The following is a 17,681-nucleotide window of genomic DNA, read 5'->3' on the forward strand; positions in this document are numbered from 1 at the left end:
ACCTAACGGTTAGATTGGTGTAGATTTGACCTTGAAATTTGGGTCTTTAAAAAAGTCCGAAAATTCAAGAAAATAAAAAGAAGGGTGCAATTTAAGGTGGATCAAGAGGGAAGGCTGGGGATGGTGTTGGGAATGCAGTATTTGTAGGGTAAGGGGGCTGTTGATCAATTGCAGAAAATTGGACTCTTCTATTGCTGCTACAGGCTTTGGAGAAGATGAAGAACTTCAGAATTGCTTAATTTGAAGAAAACTCATATCCCTAAAAAACCGAGGTGGTGGGCTTAGTTCCCCATGACTCTTAAGTCTGATTTTTTGTTCAAACATCCAAGCTGATTTGCTTACAATTAGGTGGGGGCTTTTTTACAGCCTTACAATTGAGGGAAACCAACTAAGACTCAACTTAGGAAACCTACTTGGGCTCAACTTAGGGAATCCAATTACAACTCAACTAGTTTTGAAAAGGACTCTCTAAACTAGAAACAGGAGTCTTCTAGAGAACTCATGAACAGAGATAACTTGCAAAATGAACAGCCAACTTCCAAAACTTGAAAATTGGATTCCAACTGGGACTCCTTCTCGGACAAAGACTCTTCAATAACTTGTTAACCAAGGACTCAAACTCAAAACAGAAAGTAGATCTAGACTCCTTGTAGAAAGTGGAGTACAACTAGGAAGATCCCTTCTCTAATTGGGACTCCTAACCAGCCTAGCACTCTAACCACTTGTCCAGTAAAAAAACTTAAAGTAGATGCTGGATCCTAAATTATTCTTGACTCAACCGGACCCTTTTGGACTGCAAAGTGGGTGGTAAACTACTACTCTTGCCCCTCATGTGCCCTATCGTTGCCAATCCTGGTAACATCAATTCTCCTTTGAACTTAACCTTGGGTTGATAGATATGGGTATTGGGCTTTTATTTAATAGGTTTATGGGGCCATGAGCCTAAAAGTTAGGTGCCTAGGCTAAGTACGAAAATAGCTTAATTATAATATATTTTTTAAATTTTGTAATTTTTGCATAGCTTTGGTTATAACTTATAGGTGCAAAATAGTCTTTTCTTATATTTTTATTTCTATTTGAAGCACCCAAGAGTTAGTTGACTAGAGATTAGAGAGTCCTTTTCCTCTTATTATTTCTATTTTTTAAGATTTCTTTTCCTTTTAAATTGCAGGTTGTAAGGCTTTATGCCAAGTTATTTATATGCCCCCATCATGGAAGGGTAAAGGAGACTAGGTTAAAGTAAAATTCGGATTTGCAGCATTGGCTGTGTGAGTCACTATCATGAGAAGAGGGATCTGCTAAATTCCAGATTTTAATGCGGTTGGTGTTTGAAATCCCAGACCTTCAAGTTGTTCCGAATTCCTAGAGAAATGAAAAGAAGAGTCATCTTCTTCTCAAAAGTTACACCTCTCATTGAAGCTTAAGGTTTCAACCTCTCCCCCATCAAACTTCGACCTCTCATTGAGTCTTGAGGTTTCGACCTCTCCCCCATCCATATTTTGTTTTCTTCATTCTGTATTTTCTCTTTAATTTTCAAATTCCCCTTAGAGACCAAAATTTCGTAGTTGGGTTTATGTCAAGCTGACCATTGGAATTGGCTTAAACTTGGAGGAACCCTTCGTCCATATTAGGTCTACATTCCCCTTAAGTTGCAGCTCCATCAGATTTGGCCAGATTTTGCACCATACCATCCTTAAGACCTGCATTCTAATCCTTTAATGTTTTATTTGAATTTGACCATTGGAAATACCCAAATTACCCCTCTACATCCTAGTTAAAAAAATGTTGCTTTACGGCTGATTTCATTGAAGATCGTAGAGATGTGCTGACTTGTTGGGACTCCCCAATTGAGGCTGCAACACCCTTTCTGCGATTTCTTTCTTTCTCACTGTTGGGATTTTTGCATATACAGCCCCTCATAGTGTGTCTAGGACTTTGAGGGTTTGAAATTGGAATTACACGCGAGGAACTTCAAAAGGACTTAACGTGACTCAGTAGAGGATGAATTATCATCAGGAGGAGCACCACCACTTAGGCGTTCATATTTTCTATTTGATTGTTTTTCTTTTTCTGTTAACTAATGGAAGGGGATTTGATTCGATCTTTTCATTGTGTATTTGAATCATTGGATTTACAGATGGGATGTAAAGTTAGTAATTACTATCCTATAATGCTCCTAGTGACCGCATCAAGATAGTATGGGATATCTCAAGATTGATGATCGGGGTCTCCCAATGGGGTCCCATAGGGAAAAATTGAAAGCTGACATGAAAAAAAATAAAATCCTAAGGGATGGTTATTGAGGTTGACCCCAACAGATGGGATTTGGAGATGCAAACCCAAAAAAGAATTGGTCCAATGGGTTTTGGTCCAAAAAGGTTGGAATTAATTATTTAGTATGTTTATTTTAGTTCATTCTTTTGTTCTTGGTTAGTTGGTTACTTATGTAGGATTGGATAGAGTTAGAGTTTGCTAGATTCAGTTTCATGGTCTCATTAGGGGTCATGTTGACATTATTTTCCTTTCACACGTTTTCTTGTAAACCAACTATAGATGTATTGAATTGAATAAAAATTTGAGTTTCCTCTTTGAGAGTGTAACTGTGACATATCTTGCCTACAATATCCCCTCTTATCCAGCCTTAGATCAACTTGGTATCAGAGTCGAAGGATTATGCATTTACACTACGTCACTACCTATATTATAATTTCTCTTCTTCCATTTTTCTCTTTCGCTTGTGATCCTTCTTCTCATTCTCTCTTTTCCCCTCCTTTTTTCTTTAACAATGGTTGCAATCAAACAACACTAGCAACAATCTTGCATAACGACACTAATAACAAAAACTCATCTTAAGAAAGGTTTTAATCTGAACACTAACCTTCCTAGTGTTTTTTTTTTTTTTGGGGGTGGTGGTGTTGGGGAAGGGGAGAATAAATCATTGCTTTCCTTTTCTTTTTTCCTGCTTCTCTGTCGACCACCACCCTTTCCCTTTTTATTCTGATAGCAATTGGGAGGAGGGAGTGTGAGAGGTACATCCATTAAAAAGAGGACTGAGAGGCCCGAAAAGAGAAGAACAAAAGTGAGAACAAGGAGCAACAAATCAAAGCAAAAAGTAAACAAGTGATGTAACTATGAATTTAGGGTAAGGGGAGGTGTAATTATTTCCCTAAAATTAGGGTTAACCGAGAATCCTCTCCTTGGTGAACCAGCAAATAAAGAACCAAACCTAGGAAGAGAGATTCCTTACAAATCTATATGGGATGGTTTTAAGGTTAAATTTGGGAAGATTAGGGTTCTATGAAAACCCTGGGGACAAGTTAGGATTTAACTAAATTAGTATGGGATGGTTTTGGGAGGATTAGGGTTTTAACAAAATCAATATAGGTTGTAATAAAGAAGAATGGGGTGCTCTTAGTGATTCCCAGACTTACCCTAGGATGTTCTGGGAAGTTTGCGGTCGGGTATGGGAAGGTCTAGGGATGTTATGGGTTGGTTTTAGGTGTAAAACTGATTCTTGGGATCTTGCCTTTCTTTCTTTCCCCCCCTTCTTTTTTCCTCTACTACTGCCGCAAGATCCAAGGAGGGGGCCACATGGTTTAGGAGTGGATTTGTGATGTAACCAGGATTGGCAAGTATAAGACACCCCATATTTTGGGCTCAAAATAGCCCACAACTCATGCGGCACCAAGAGCTGGCCGACTTCCCTAAGGGGTATTTTGGTCATTTTACCACCCCTTGAGACAGACATGATACACAATATCGCTGAATTTCGGTTTATGGCGAACCGAAACCTTGACCGAACCTCGAGTTTGCGAGATATCGCCGAGATTTCGGTGATATCTCGCAATTTCGGTGATTTTTCAGCTAGATATCGCCAAAATCTAGAGATACTCGCTGACCTTTTGCTGAAACTGCTTCTTCTCTTCTCCGGAAACGGTGGGATTTTCAGTCCATGATACCATTTCTTAACTCCAAAGCACAAAACAAGAAAGAAAAAAAGAAAAAAAAAAACTTTATGCTCCAAAGATAGGCAGAAGGAGAGAAGAGAAAGGGGATGAACAGAGGAGGAGAAGAGGAGAAGAGAAAGAGGAACGCCGCGGACTTCAGAGTTCTTCATATTCACCTTCGTCATCGTCAGCAAGGGTAAACGCCACACCGAGTTGATGCATCTTATGCCTGGGTTCCCTTCTTCAAATCTTCATCTATGGAGTCTCGAAGCTTCAATGCTTCTCACTCAGACGGGTGAAGATTGTTTAGTCGCAAAGATTGTTTAGTCAATCTTGAATAGATAAGAAGTTGGCAGACGTTTCTGAGCAAACATTTAATGGCTTAGAAAATGACAAACAATAACATCGTTCATGCAAATATTTAATGGCTAGGAAAATGACACATAACACAAGTTCTATTCACACATATTTAATGGTTTTTTGTGCGTTGGGAGCCGAGCAAGCAGTCCATATCTCAAAATCTAGGCTGACGAGCTCCCTACCTAATCCCTATTTAATCATATCATCTGAAACCCATTTAATTTCTCTTTTATGTCAGCGAATTTCGTCTCCATATCGACGAATTCTCGGCGAACTTTTGCCGGTTCGCTACGTTCGCCAAGGAGCGAGCCGACGAATGTTGTCGAACTTTCGTACCATGGAGACAGAAGTGGTTTAGTTAGGTTCCCCATGCTGTCAGGAGTTAGAATCTATTTTTATTCTCCATTGAGTAGTTAGAGTACTGATGTTATTAAGAGTCCTAGTTGGAATCCAATTTCAAGTAGGATTTCTTTTTAAAGTAAATCTCTTATTTTGCAAGTTGTACTCGTTTAGGCTCTTTAAAGATTACTTTTCTATTACAGAAGTTAAAAGTCTAATTGTACTAGAGAATTCTAATCTAAATACGATTCCTTAGTTGTAGTCCATGTAGGATTCCTTAATTGAGTCCAAGTAGGTATTTTTTTATTTTTTATTTTTTGGTTTAAGTCCTATTTAGTTTCTTTCAACATAACAAGGCTATAGATAGCCCATCATACCATGAAACAAATCAGATTTGAATGAATAAAAAATTTTGAATTGAAGGAAGATTGAGTGGTTCCCAAGGAGGTAAGCCCATGGCTGATATTGCTTACTGTTTTCTGCGATTTGAAGTTCTCAAGCACTAATCTCTCTTCAAGCAATCACAAAGAGGCATTCGAAGCCTGTGGCTCCTCCAGTGAGTGATCTTCTTCAACAATTCTTCATGCCTATTCAACAAGCATCAAGTAAGCAAACCCATATCCCCTGTACTCCATCTCTCCCAACCTCCCTTTCCTCCTTGCAGCACCATAGGAGATCTCTCCTCACCCAAAATTCTGCAGCACCCTAATACCCCCTCCAAATCCCATTCCCTCTTGGATATGACTCCATCTCACCCTAACTGACCTTCGACATGGGGAGGATCTTGGGAAAAGGCTTGTTGTTGTTGTTTTTATAAACTGGAAAGGCCATTGAACTCACTTTCCTCTTGCTTCTTTTTTTCTGGGAGAATGAATTCTGATACTGAGATGCATTTGTTTGGTTAGACACGTAAAAGATTTGCTTATTCCAAGCTATATCCATCATCTTCTGAATTTCTTGAATACTAGCATTGTCTGCCATGTCCTGCTTGTAGAATGTTTAGTGTATTCTTTACAGAAAATAAAACTGCCAGAAAGAGCATAGTAACCTCTAGATGCAAATGAAGTTCATGGTCAGTGACATGGAAAAGAAAAACTAATTCATGCTTTTTGCATCAAACGTTGAAAATGAATCTCTTCTTGCTACTTTCAATAGATCTTGATGATGTTTCAACTAAATTTTTATTTGAGGCATATACTTATTTATAGGTTTGCTCAGACATAAACAAGCCAAATGGACAGTTTGTTCTACCAAATGACCGGATGGCAATCATGAGATTCATATCCTCACTCCCTATACGTAAGGTAATTTGGTATCCTGTATGCATTAATGCCATTATACTACAAGCTTCTAATTGAAACATTTTCCCCTTGGATGATTGCTAACTCTGTCTGTCTTGTTTGGAACTGTTCTCTCTCATAAGAAAACCTTAATTTCCTTGTCCCAGCAAAGAAAAGCAATTCATCCCTTGGATCAAGGATTTCTTTGTTGAAATTGATATTCCTCTAGACTCTCTTTATCAGAAACTGTCTGTTTTATGTCTTTTTGAATTTTATCCATTGTTTAAAGAACCTTTCGTACAGATTGGGGGCATTGGGAAGGTCACAGAGCATACTCTAAAGGATATTCTTGGAATCCACACGTGTGAAGAGATGCTGCAGAAGAGTGCTTTTCTCTGTGCACTTTTTTCTGATTCTTCAATAGGTTTGTCGCTTCTGCACTTAACCCTTTCCTTTCTGTACAGAAGATGGGCCACCTTTTTATTTGGTTGGTATGCATAAAGATAAAGTTTGGCTATGCTGTTTTTGGCTGTGTTTTGCTCAAGCAATGCCTGGCAATGCAATGCGTGGGGTTGCTATGCCCCAGCATGTGCAGAAAGCTGGAGTGCACCAGTGCGGCTGAGCAATCAAACTACAGTGCCAGATTTTTAGTTCCTCAATTAACTGATTTGTTCTTTTATTTACTGATGTTTTGTTGTTTATCTTAAAATAAATTGCTTTCAACACCATCATGGAGTATTGGATTATGTGTCTCAGTGGCATGACTTCACCGAGGATTTTGCTCAATATCAGAGACTTGTACTAGAGCCTGTGGTTTGTAGACGATTCCTATATAACCATATGGTTATTATAAGGATTGAAAAGAGTTGATTGGCTGATAATCATACCAGAAAGTGACAGACTTGGGGGGCAAAGAAATAAAATGTGATTCACAATCTAATGACTTCCATGGAGGTTTTAATGCTTAGTGTTGTCAAATGGCAAAATAAGCAATAGCACAGTTCCAAATTGGGATGTGTCCAGTTGGGTATTTAGGGATTTATTTGCTTTGTGTTATCTTGTAATCTTTAGCTTATGGGAAATTAGATAAGTAGGAGGTAGAGTTTGATTATGCTTCTATTTTAGGAGTAAACTATGATTTAGAAACTTCCATTTTCTTGCCCCTCTTTTTTTTTTTTTTTTTTTTTTTTTTAACTTCTAATATGTTTGTGTGTTTATTATAAATTGAAGATTGAAATTTAACTTTCAGTTTGAGAGTGTTGCTTGCGTGTCTCAGGGGGTGGGCAGCTTGGCTGTCATCCCCTCTCACTTCTTTTTCCTTTATCTTGCTTTCTTCTTCTTATTTTTTTCCTCTTCTTCACTACCTAGTTCTACACTTCTACTCTGTTCTAACATTCTTTGGCCCCCAATATGAGTAATTCAATCCCTTGATTCTTATCCTGTTGGCAGAGATTCTTCCCTGAATTAGGCTTCTTCTTTAGGTATAGTCTAGGACTGGATCACACATGTACTTAACCTTTGATTCCATTGGTTTATTTTTTGATTGGGCAATTTACTAGGCCTAAAATATGGGTCAAAAGAAGGAAAACGGGATCTATCATTAAATTAGTTAAGACTCCTATTTTATTTCTTTTTCCTTTATACTTTCACTTTGTAGTCATTTTATATTTTACCAGTAGGTTAAGGATTTTGTTAGGCCTTTGCTTTTTGCTATAACAGTCTAATTTAGAGTTAGCTCTTAATTTCGAGTCCTGTTTTGGTTTTGAAATAGTTTCTAATTTTGAGTTTGAAACAACGTAAACTAATCTGGGAATAAGTAATAGATGTTATGCTCAGTTGAACCATGAGTTGAGTATTGAGATTTTGTCATTGCTACCGGTGAGGTACAGTGGCATAGCGTATTTGTGTGGCCATCTTCTTATGCAGGGGAAATAGAAACTAGGGGACCTACAAAGTTGGCTACTAGACTCTTAGAGGGAGACACCTATTCTTGACAGGTAGTTAAAAAAGAACTTGCGGCAACTGAAATCTGATTAAGCATGCAGATAAAGACAATTAAGGCAGAGGAAGAGCAATCAGTCCTAAGTAATGAACACAACTAAACAAGAATAAATTAGGGAAACAAGGGGATAGGGATCATGGCATCGTAACCCTAAATTTGAATGCAAAGTTATCAAGAATCTTAAAAGAATATTTGCTATCCTAGTCAAGATAAAAATTCTAACAGAAAATTCAGCAAGAACAATGCAAAGAAACCTTATACATTTATTATCTTCACGAACGTGCTACAATAATGAAAGACTGATGGGGCAGCAATGGTTAGAGAAGAAAAAAAAAAGAAGAAAACAAAAAAAGCATGCACCAATAAGGTCTGCCGGATAGAATAGAAAGAAAGAGAAAAAGGAATGAAGATCCCAAAGAAGATAGAAGAATGAGGGCAGCAGGGATGCTGGACAGAAGAAGGTTTTCTCCTTTTTTTGAGCAAGCGACCACCCCCCCCCCCCACCCCAAAAAAAAGAAAAAGAAAAAAAGAGAAAGGCAGCAAGAAGGCTTCTAGACAGAACATGAGAGGGGTGGGGACTTGTTTCATGCAGAGAAGAGAGAAGAAGGGAAAAAGTGACTTACCGTGAGAAGAAAACAAGTGAAGAAGACACTAGGAGAGAGAAAAACGTGGAGGCTTTTCCGTTCAATATTTCTTCATCAACCGATTCCTAATATAAGGCTTTAGATAGAAAAATTTAATCCATCCGAACCCTACAACTGGATTCCTAAGATTAACCCTAAATAACTCTACCCAAATCTACTATTTAAGGGCAAAATTGGAAACCCAAATAAAATTAAAAAATTTGAACCCATGGGCTAAATATACCCATGGATCAATCCAAACTCAAAATAATCCAATATTGGGCCAACAATAATCCAAGCCCAAACCCACAGACCAAGACATAACAAAACAAAAATCGCCAACAAACTAATACCCAACCCGCTAGGACTCAAGAAAAGAAAAATAACAAACTGCCTATAGGCAATGCTCCTTATTGAACCATAGGACTCTAGCAATCCAATAGCCTCCAAACTCATTGTCCATCTACATAGATGCTGCCGTGGGATGATCTCTAGGCCGACATCATTGGTAGACTTAGGACTGTCGACTGATGTCCTCATCAACTTCCCTTGACTTTGAAAAATTCACCTCTGGTGAATAAAGGCCTTGGTAGTACTCAGGCATGTTTGGGTCAAATTGATGTAGCTCCTCCATGGTGATCCAAGTGTTGTCGATCTCAGGATGTCCATGCCACTTAACTAGGAATTCTCGGTAACCTCCCTCTCTTGTAGTTGTAACTCTCTCATTAAGAATCTCCTCAACTGCTTCAACTCTATCATGAGACTTAGGCATAGGTGGTCCTTAAGTGGTAGGGAGTGAGGTGTCTTACCACTAGGGTCATTTTGGAGTTAGTTTTTAATATTGAGCCCTAGTTTCAAACTAGTTTTTAATCTTGAGCCCTAGTTTGAGTTTGAAACTATGTAAACCAATTTGGCTATAAATATGGATGTAATTGCTCAATTGAGCCATGAGTTGATTAGTTGAATTTTGAGTTTTGTCTGTTGCTACCTTGATACAATGGCATAGCATGGTGTCTGACCAACTCCCCCACTTCTTCCCCTTCTTTCTCTACCTTCCCTCTCTCTTAGGTGGTTTTTTTCTCCATCTTATTGCTGGTAACTTTTACAAGATCAATATCTTCTTCAAGCGTTTCACTTTACTTTAAATTAGTACTAAGTTGAATGACCCCGTTCAATTGGTTCTGGTCCAATGGGGTTTGGTCTAACAAGAGTTGCACTTAATTAAATATTTACTAAAATAAAGGAGATATTTAAAGCTGTAATAACTATAGGGGCATTAAACTGATGAGTCATACCATGAAATTATGGGAGAGAGTAATTGAAACCCGTTTAAGACACTTAACCACAATTACGGAGAATCAATTTGGGTTTATGCCGGGAAGATCTACAATGGAGGCTATTTATCTAATTAGGAGACTTATGGTAAGGTATAAAGAGTGTAGGAAAGACCTTGATATGGTATTTATTGACCTAGAAAAAGCTTATAATATAGAGTTCCTAGAGAGTTAATTTGGCAAAGTATTAGAGAAAAGAAGTGTTGCAAGTAAATTTGTGGACATAGTTAAGGATATGCATGATGGTTCAATGACAAGTGTTAGAATAATGTGGGAGGGGGGACAAAGTAATGAATTCCCTCTTATAGTTCGGCTACATCAATGGTCAACTTTAAACCCATATTTATTTGCACTTGCAATGGATGAATTAACCAAAGACATTCAGGACGAGGTCCTGTGGTGCATGCTTTTTGCTTAGATGAGGTGGTGAAACTTTACGATTAGGAGATTCCTCAGGGTGATTGTTTTAGGTGCCTAAGTTCAATCATAAATAAAAGTGGTGATATAGAGGATGATGTTTCCCAAAGAATTAAAATAGGGTGGATGAAGTGGAGAAGTGTGTCCGGCGTCTTATGTGATCGACATATTCCATTAAAGCTTAAAGGAAAATTCTATAGGACCATCATTCAACCAGCTATGATGTACAATGTAGAGTGTTGGGTTGTTAAAAAGAATCATATAGATAAACTCAGTGTAGTAGAAATGAAGACACTACGATGGATGAGTGGCAAAACTCGGAAGGATAAGATAAAGAATGATAATATTGAAGTTGGTTTGGGAGTTGCTCCTATAAGTGATGAGCTTCAAGAAAGTCGTTTAAGGTGGCACGACCACGTTCAATGGAGACCTATAAATGCCCTTGTATAGATAAATGATATAATCCATATTGAAGGGACTATAAGAGCTAGGGGCAGACCTAAGATAACCTAAGGAGAAGTGAGACATGATATGCATAGCTTAGGCCTTGTATCTAACATGGCCTCAAATAGAACTGATTGGAAGGCAAGAATCCATATAGCTGACCCCATTTAGTTGGGACATGGCTTATTGTTGTTGTTGTTGTTATTGCAGTTTTAATTGTAGTCTTCTATTTGTTTTAGTTTTCGTACATGAGAGTGTTTTAGACTTTGTTTTGGACTTTGTTTTGGATTTTGATTTCAACTAAAATTTGGTTTTAATTCCTTTAGATAACCTGTATTATGATACAATTTTCAGATTGAACAAAGACAAGCTGAATTTTTTTGTGTGGGATTTCCCACCAAGAGGTTGGGGAGGGGAGTTCCCATTCCTAGAGGTTGGGGCAGGGGAGTTCAGAGGGACAGCCTATAGTACTCCTAGAGGTGACATTACATTGTAGTATTGTACATTGATTGATGGGGATAAGAGAATGACTCGGTGTAACTTCTTCCTCCGGAAGTTTATGGGAGGCGTCATCACTAGACTGAAGCAACGTCTAGCTGGAAGTTCTAAAGATGTTGTCTGATGCCACATGGCTTCTGGTAAAGGTAACACAGGTAGTCAAAGACTTGATGAAGGGAGGGACGAGGAAGAAGCCGGATAAAGAGACAGTTAGGGCTGCACTGGATCAGGTATTGAGGAGGCCTTCATATGATGTTGATTATGATGAGGATCCTATCTTTATATATCCTCTCTTTTAGTTTTACTCCTATTCTTATGTTATGTATGCCGTTACTAATTGAAATCCATAGGTTTCTTGTAGCTAATTGTTGCTTGCAATATCGGACTGACTCACCCAACTTGTCAGTGATTGCATGTAAAGTACTCTCATAGACATGTTATGCTATTGGGTGTGAGCACAATTGGAGCACTTTCAATCTTATTCGCTCGAAGAGGCAAAACCGATTAGGTGGTGATTAGAAGACCTTGTCTATTTGCACTTCAATATAAGACTAAGGGAGGAGCACATTAGTCAAGGGATGGAATGTGATGATGCCCCAATCGAGTTGGCTGACATATTTGAGGTGGAAGATGATGAGAACCCCCTATTGGAGTGGTCAGGGATATAGGAGTGCCACTATATGATGAGGAGGAAGGGGAGAGTGCATATAGAACCAACTCGTCCATTTGTGCCACACCCCAATGTATCCATGAATACTGACAATGAGTTACAATTTTTTGACACTGATGATGATGTCATAGCCACCTACCCAGGCCCAAGGTGGTGGTGATGATTATGATGATGTTTTTTTTAGTGGTGGTCAAACACTAGTTGAGCCCAATCATGGATTGACTTCTTAATGTGAGGAAGTACCACCACTGAGGTTTATAGGGGAGTCTTAGTTCATGCAAGCGACACAGGATAGAGATCATGGTGCATGCACCTATAGCTGTTGCATACATAATTGTGGGCATCAAGATGACACGTCGTATGGGTCTCAGTCTCAGATGGAAATGGCCAGCTTGCATGCTTGATGGGATCTGTGAGTTTGGATGTGCTTACATGTAGAAGATTCGAATACTGGAGACCGTCATTATTTTTTGATTCCCAATCCCAGGATAGTGGCATTGAGAGTGTAGCATTTACACCATTATGGATATGGTGGAGTATATGATGGAGTTGGGGATCATCTGTTGATTCCTGTGATATGTCTACATATAGGTATGGCGATGGATCAGGTGCATCATTTGTAGACTCCATATTTGAATATCCATTAGGACCATCACAGTTAGTTATGCCTATTCAGGTGTCACCATCGGGTTACAGTCTATGGCCTGATGACACGTTGCCTAGGCTAAGATATAAAAGGGCAGTGACAGTTCCTAGAGAAGTATAGGCATAGCATGACATGACCTGCTTTTGTCCGGCATTCAGAGTACTACATGTCTCAAGGGATGGATCCATTTAGCCATGCAACTTGGAACTGAAGCCCGGCAGTCTCTTTTTGGTTGTTATATTTATAATTTTGCATTTGTAATTTTGTATCAAACATTTAATGTATGCAATACAATTATTTATTTTTTTATTTTAAAAAAAAAAATCTTTGCAATGTTTTTGGTAAAGCTGGAGGACATCTTTCTTCTTGCTGTATTTTGCAGAGAACTGTTTCGTCCGGGTTCTAGTCTTTGTGTCTCTGGACACCTTTTAGGTGTCTTTCTATTCCTCATTTTCATCTTCGTTCTTTTGATTGTAAGCAAGGAAGTGCTGCCATCCCTTCAGCTTCATTAAGGAACATTTAAAGTACTTATGTAAATTGTTCAATTTACAAGTCTGTGTGTTTGTCGGAACCAGATGCGCATGCCTCTCAAGTGGTAATGTATGGTTGGTAACTTTTCATTGTTTTCTTTTATGCAAAATACCCATGTTATTGTGCTCTTTGTGGTTTAAATAGGTAGTATACATGAAATCAGGTAAAAAACCATATAAAACCCCCCGAAACTAACCTTCAAAACCACCTGGGAGAATTCCCAGGTTTCGATTGAGATGGTTGAAATTTCTACACCATCTTGGTTTTCAGGTCAAAACCACCTGGGAAAATCCCCAGGTTTTGACCAAGATGGTCAAAATTTCTACACCATCTTGGTTTTGAGGCTGGTCAAAACCGGCCTTGAAACCGAAATTTTGAAGCATGGTTGATTTTATGCTATATGACTGCTCCTTGCTTCCAGTTTGACGAAGTTTTTGTATTCTTGTCTAAATACGACTAGGCTTGAAACCGAGATTTTGAAGCTTGGTTGATTATGCTCTACGACTGCTCCTTGCTTACTGTTTGATGAAGTTTTTCTATTCTAATCTAAATACACGCAACACAACACAACAAGCCTTGTCCCAACAAATCTAAAGAGAACTTTTTTCCATTCTGTTGCAGACTTCTTTCTGTCCGTTGGACTGGGTTTGGGAAAAACGGAGGCTGTGGAAAACAAATTGCGTAAAAGTATGAGTAGTGAGAGAACATTTTCAGCAACTAATGATGAGAATGTGCTTTATCAAAAGTTAGGTAAGCAAGTCTAGCATCACCTGACAATTCCACTAAATTTAATCTCACCATGCTGTAGTTGATTTGGTTATGTTTATTGCTATTAATATTTATTTTCCATGTCTCATCATGCTTGTGAGCACAAGTCGTAAATAATTCTAGAATGTCTTTGTATTATTGCAGTGTCTGATCCAGTTCCATTTTTACTTGGAATAATTGCTTGCTTTTGGACTTCCAGATTGGCGTTGGATGAAACTGGAAAATTAGGTTTTAAACAAGACATTGAGAGTTCCGAAACTACACCTAGAATTTTGTTACCACACTCAATTACAATTCTTTACAAATGATTCTAGTCCCTCCATGTGGCATTACTAAACGGTAATCACAGGTTGTGAACTGTACGGTTAGTTTTTGCACAAGTAACATCATTCCATGAGGGTGGGCACTAGGTTTGTTTCATTCGCTGGAAGTTTCTTAGCTTGCTTCATTTTTTTTTGTATGGAAAAGATCCAGTGCTACATAAAGAAACCATTATTGCATAGCAAGTAATGATTGAATTCCATGAAACTAATGTTCTCAGTGAGTCAGTGTTGGTAGCAGATGTATTTGCAGCTCCAGTAACACAAAACCAGCAGTTTAATATTGAGATAAGTTGAAATGCATGGTAAAATCAAGCATCAGCAGAGATAGTTCGTCTAATATCATACTTTTTGGATGTGAAACTGCTAGAATGACAGCAGTCACACCGCCACACAATTAATTAACCCCAACAGACTCCCTTCCACCCAATTCTCCTGCTTCTTCCAATGTACACGCACCTCCTCATCCTCCCAATTGGTCTTCTCTCTTCTGCAATTCCCATCTACCAAGCAGAGGACTCTCCCTTCACCTGATCTTCCCCCCCTCCCGGCGTATTGAGGACTTGGAGGTTGCTATATGCCCTGCTGGTGCCCTAGATGCTGAAGCTGCTTTGTGGGACAACTGCTTGGTGGGCAATTTTCATGGTTCTACCACCTTCCCATGGCCACTTCTCTTTCTTTCCAATTGTCAAGCTTTTCTTATCCAAACAAAGACATCGGGTTGGCAACCTCAATGGCTTCCTTCTAGATCATGGTTATTTCATCTTCAAATTCCCAGACGAATCAAGCAAGTGTCGTGCTTTTGAAGGAGGCTCTTGGCGTGTTGGGATGAGTCCTCTCTTTCTTTGATAGTGGCACTGCCAACTTCAACTCTCCCATGTTAACCTCTCCTCCATTCCATTATGGATTTCCTTGCTGAGACTCCCCTTCATTACTAGTGCACGGAGGGTCTCAGTTTGGTGGCTCTCCTCTCTTCTCTAATGCTAGAGCTAAGTAGACAAATCGGCTTTCTTTTGCTTGTATTTGTGTTGAGGTCTTCGCAGATGCTCCTCTCCCAACCTCCATCAAGATCCACTAACTCTAGTTTCTCTTTGGAGAAATCGATTCATTTCATGCGACGCTCCTTCACTGCTTGACCTGCAAATCCTCGAGTTATGCTTATTCTTAGTGCCCCTCCTTGTGCTTGACTGAAGCCAAATTTGTTGAGGGCATTAAAGATACACACATTGCAGTTAGTGATCCTACTACTAGACCTAGTTTTGAGAACCAAGCTCTTAGTAGAGGTCTCTCTCATGGTGGGAGATCTCGCGAGATATCTCACTTTTTCAAAGAAGTGAGACGAAATGGAGGTCGAGAGCAAAGAGTTGGGATATCTCGTTTGAGATCTCGCCATATCTTTCCATATCTTGCCCTGGATCTCGCTGAAACTTTCAATTCTTGCCTTTTTTAGTGGATTTCGGCTGGATTTTCACTTGCAACTACTCTTAACACATCTACAACATTGAATGAAGATCAATCATTCTCTTCTTGTCTTATGAACTTATGATTTAATGACTTATATAGAACTTCTAATGGTTGTATAATTATAGTATTCTATTCTTGAAAATTGAGATTATGATACTCATATGGTTGGAATTTTGATAACACTTAGGTTATTTGATGCATTTGATATACTTGCTTTTCATTCATATGCCTTAAAGGTTCTATATTTCATGTTGTACAACTTTGCTTTCCCTAATCTTACAACATTTTGGTTTCACATGGGTAGACTTAGAAATCATACTTAGGGTTGTTTTCTGACAAATCCAACGCAACCAATGTGTTCAAAAGGCCTTAAATAGGCTTAATATCAAGTTTCAACCCAATTGGGACCCTAAAACCCACCGAGTTGGTGCCAAATAATTGTATATCTTGACCGAGAGCTCGTTGAGATATCGGTTTTTCAAGGTGGAGAGACCTCGCTCTAGAGCGAGATCTTCTACCATGGTCTCTCTAATGTTAGTCATCGCAGGAGAAGGTAGAGAAAACACCGGTGGTAGTCCCAACTAGTCTCTCTCTGCAATACAAAAACCCAATGCGTTACTCCATGGTCAAAATCGCTTGCCTAGCCTCTCTAATGGTGACATTAAGGTCTCTCATGAGCTGAGACCCCATGTGATCTTCCCGTGCAGCTCTTTGAATCTACAAATCCAAGAGTTGACTTCCATCTAAACATGCTGCCGCCATTTCTCGCTATGCTAAGTCTCTGTCTTCCTCTGACTGACAGTGAGTCAGTGACACCTTTCTGCCCCTCTCCTCGCCTTGAGAGTCTCTTTTTGTTTGTGAAAAAATGACTCCCACCGGTCTAGTTTTGAAGACCTCTTGAACCATTGAGATGCTTTCTCTCACGCAGGCAGCACCGTCTCTCATTCCCCAAACATTTGCAAATCCACCAACTTCATTCTACTTCTCCCTTGGGCTCAGCCTACGACCTATCTCCTTTATTCGCCCATGGCTCTTCACTTGGTTCTCCTAGGTCTATTTCTTGCGTTTGGCAACCCATTTTGGGGTTGAGTGTTGATGCAATTGGTCTAGTGTATGATGCCATGATCAACTAGGTAAAAAAGGATGCTCCACCTAAGTACTAGTGTTAAGTTTTAGGCTGATGACGATGCCTCTGGTTTTGTCAGCTAGGGATTAAATATTTCTGGTTTTGGGGCAGCAATGATTTTCAGTTGTAGACGGTGGGGCAGAAGGAGAAGAACCGAAGAGTTGTAGAAGAAGAGTTCAATGGACATTGGCGGAAGAAATAGTGGGAAATTTTTTTTTGGCAGAAGTAGCAGAAAAAAAGGTGGTAGCTGCACTCGATACCAGAAGGAGTTGCAGATGCCAATAAAGGTGCGATGGCTTTTCCTTTCCTTCTCCTTCCCCCTCTCACTTTCTTTTTCTCTTTTCTTTTCTATGGTTAACACATGCGATTGAGAGAGAAGATGTGGAAGGGATGAAGGTGGTGATGGAATTCAGTGGCAGATAAGAGTTGGTTTTGATACCATGTTGGAAGAGTTTGAGAAATCCTAACTTATGTATGAAGCACACAACATGAGCTTTATTTATACATAAAATTAACCAAATATAAAACAAACCAAATCTTCCCCATGTGGGAATCGTACAAGAAAAAAATAAAATCCTAGTAAATGTACGAAAAATAAAATCCTAGTAAATCTACTCCCAATAAGGAAATAACAGAAAAGGAAAGTACTAACTAAATCTACCCAAGTCTTTCAACACCATCTTTGGAGTTCCCTCAGTACCAGTTCTGGTACTAGTAATACCCTAGAGCGACCTAGGGTAGTTCTGAGAACGAGGACGTATAAAGTGGATGGGATATCTACATTATGTGGATGATTCCACCTATAGAAATGCAGTGTCTCAGACTCTTAGTACATGGATAACTTTATGAATAACATAAAATGGGCTTTCATCTAGTACTTAGAGTACTACTATAAATAGGGGATGGATCTAG

General features: G+C 39.0%; 1 protein-coding gene across 5 annotated transcripts in view; it reads left to right on the top strand.

Moving 5' to 3' along the window:
- LOC149016878 (DNA/RNA polymerases superfamily protein) overlaps positions 1-17,681 on the top strand; it is a 113,289-nt gene that overhangs the window by 25,955 nt on the left and 69,653 nt on the right. For all 5 annotated transcript variants that reach the window (XR_016172733.1, XM_089151136.1, XM_089151138.1 and 2 more), the window contains exons 7-9: positions 5,855-5,950; positions 6,230-6,350; positions 13,713-13,841. Coding sequence is in view for 4 of the 5 variants with exons in the window: in XM_089151136.1 (XP_089007262.1) it covers positions 5,855-5,950; positions 6,230-6,350; positions 13,713-13,841 (346 nt within the window). In the remaining variant the exon portion in view is untranslated. The remainder of the gene's footprint in view (positions 1-5,854; positions 5,951-6,229; positions 6,351-13,712; positions 13,842-17,681) is intronic.

This window comes from Hakea prostrata, chromosome 4 (genome assembly GCF_041222555.1).
Source record: "Hakea prostrata isolate BN-2017 chromosome 4, UWA_Hpros_2, whole genome shotgun sequence".
Taxonomy (NCBI): domain Eukaryota; kingdom Viridiplantae; phylum Streptophyta; class Magnoliopsida; order Proteales; family Proteaceae; genus Hakea; species Hakea prostrata.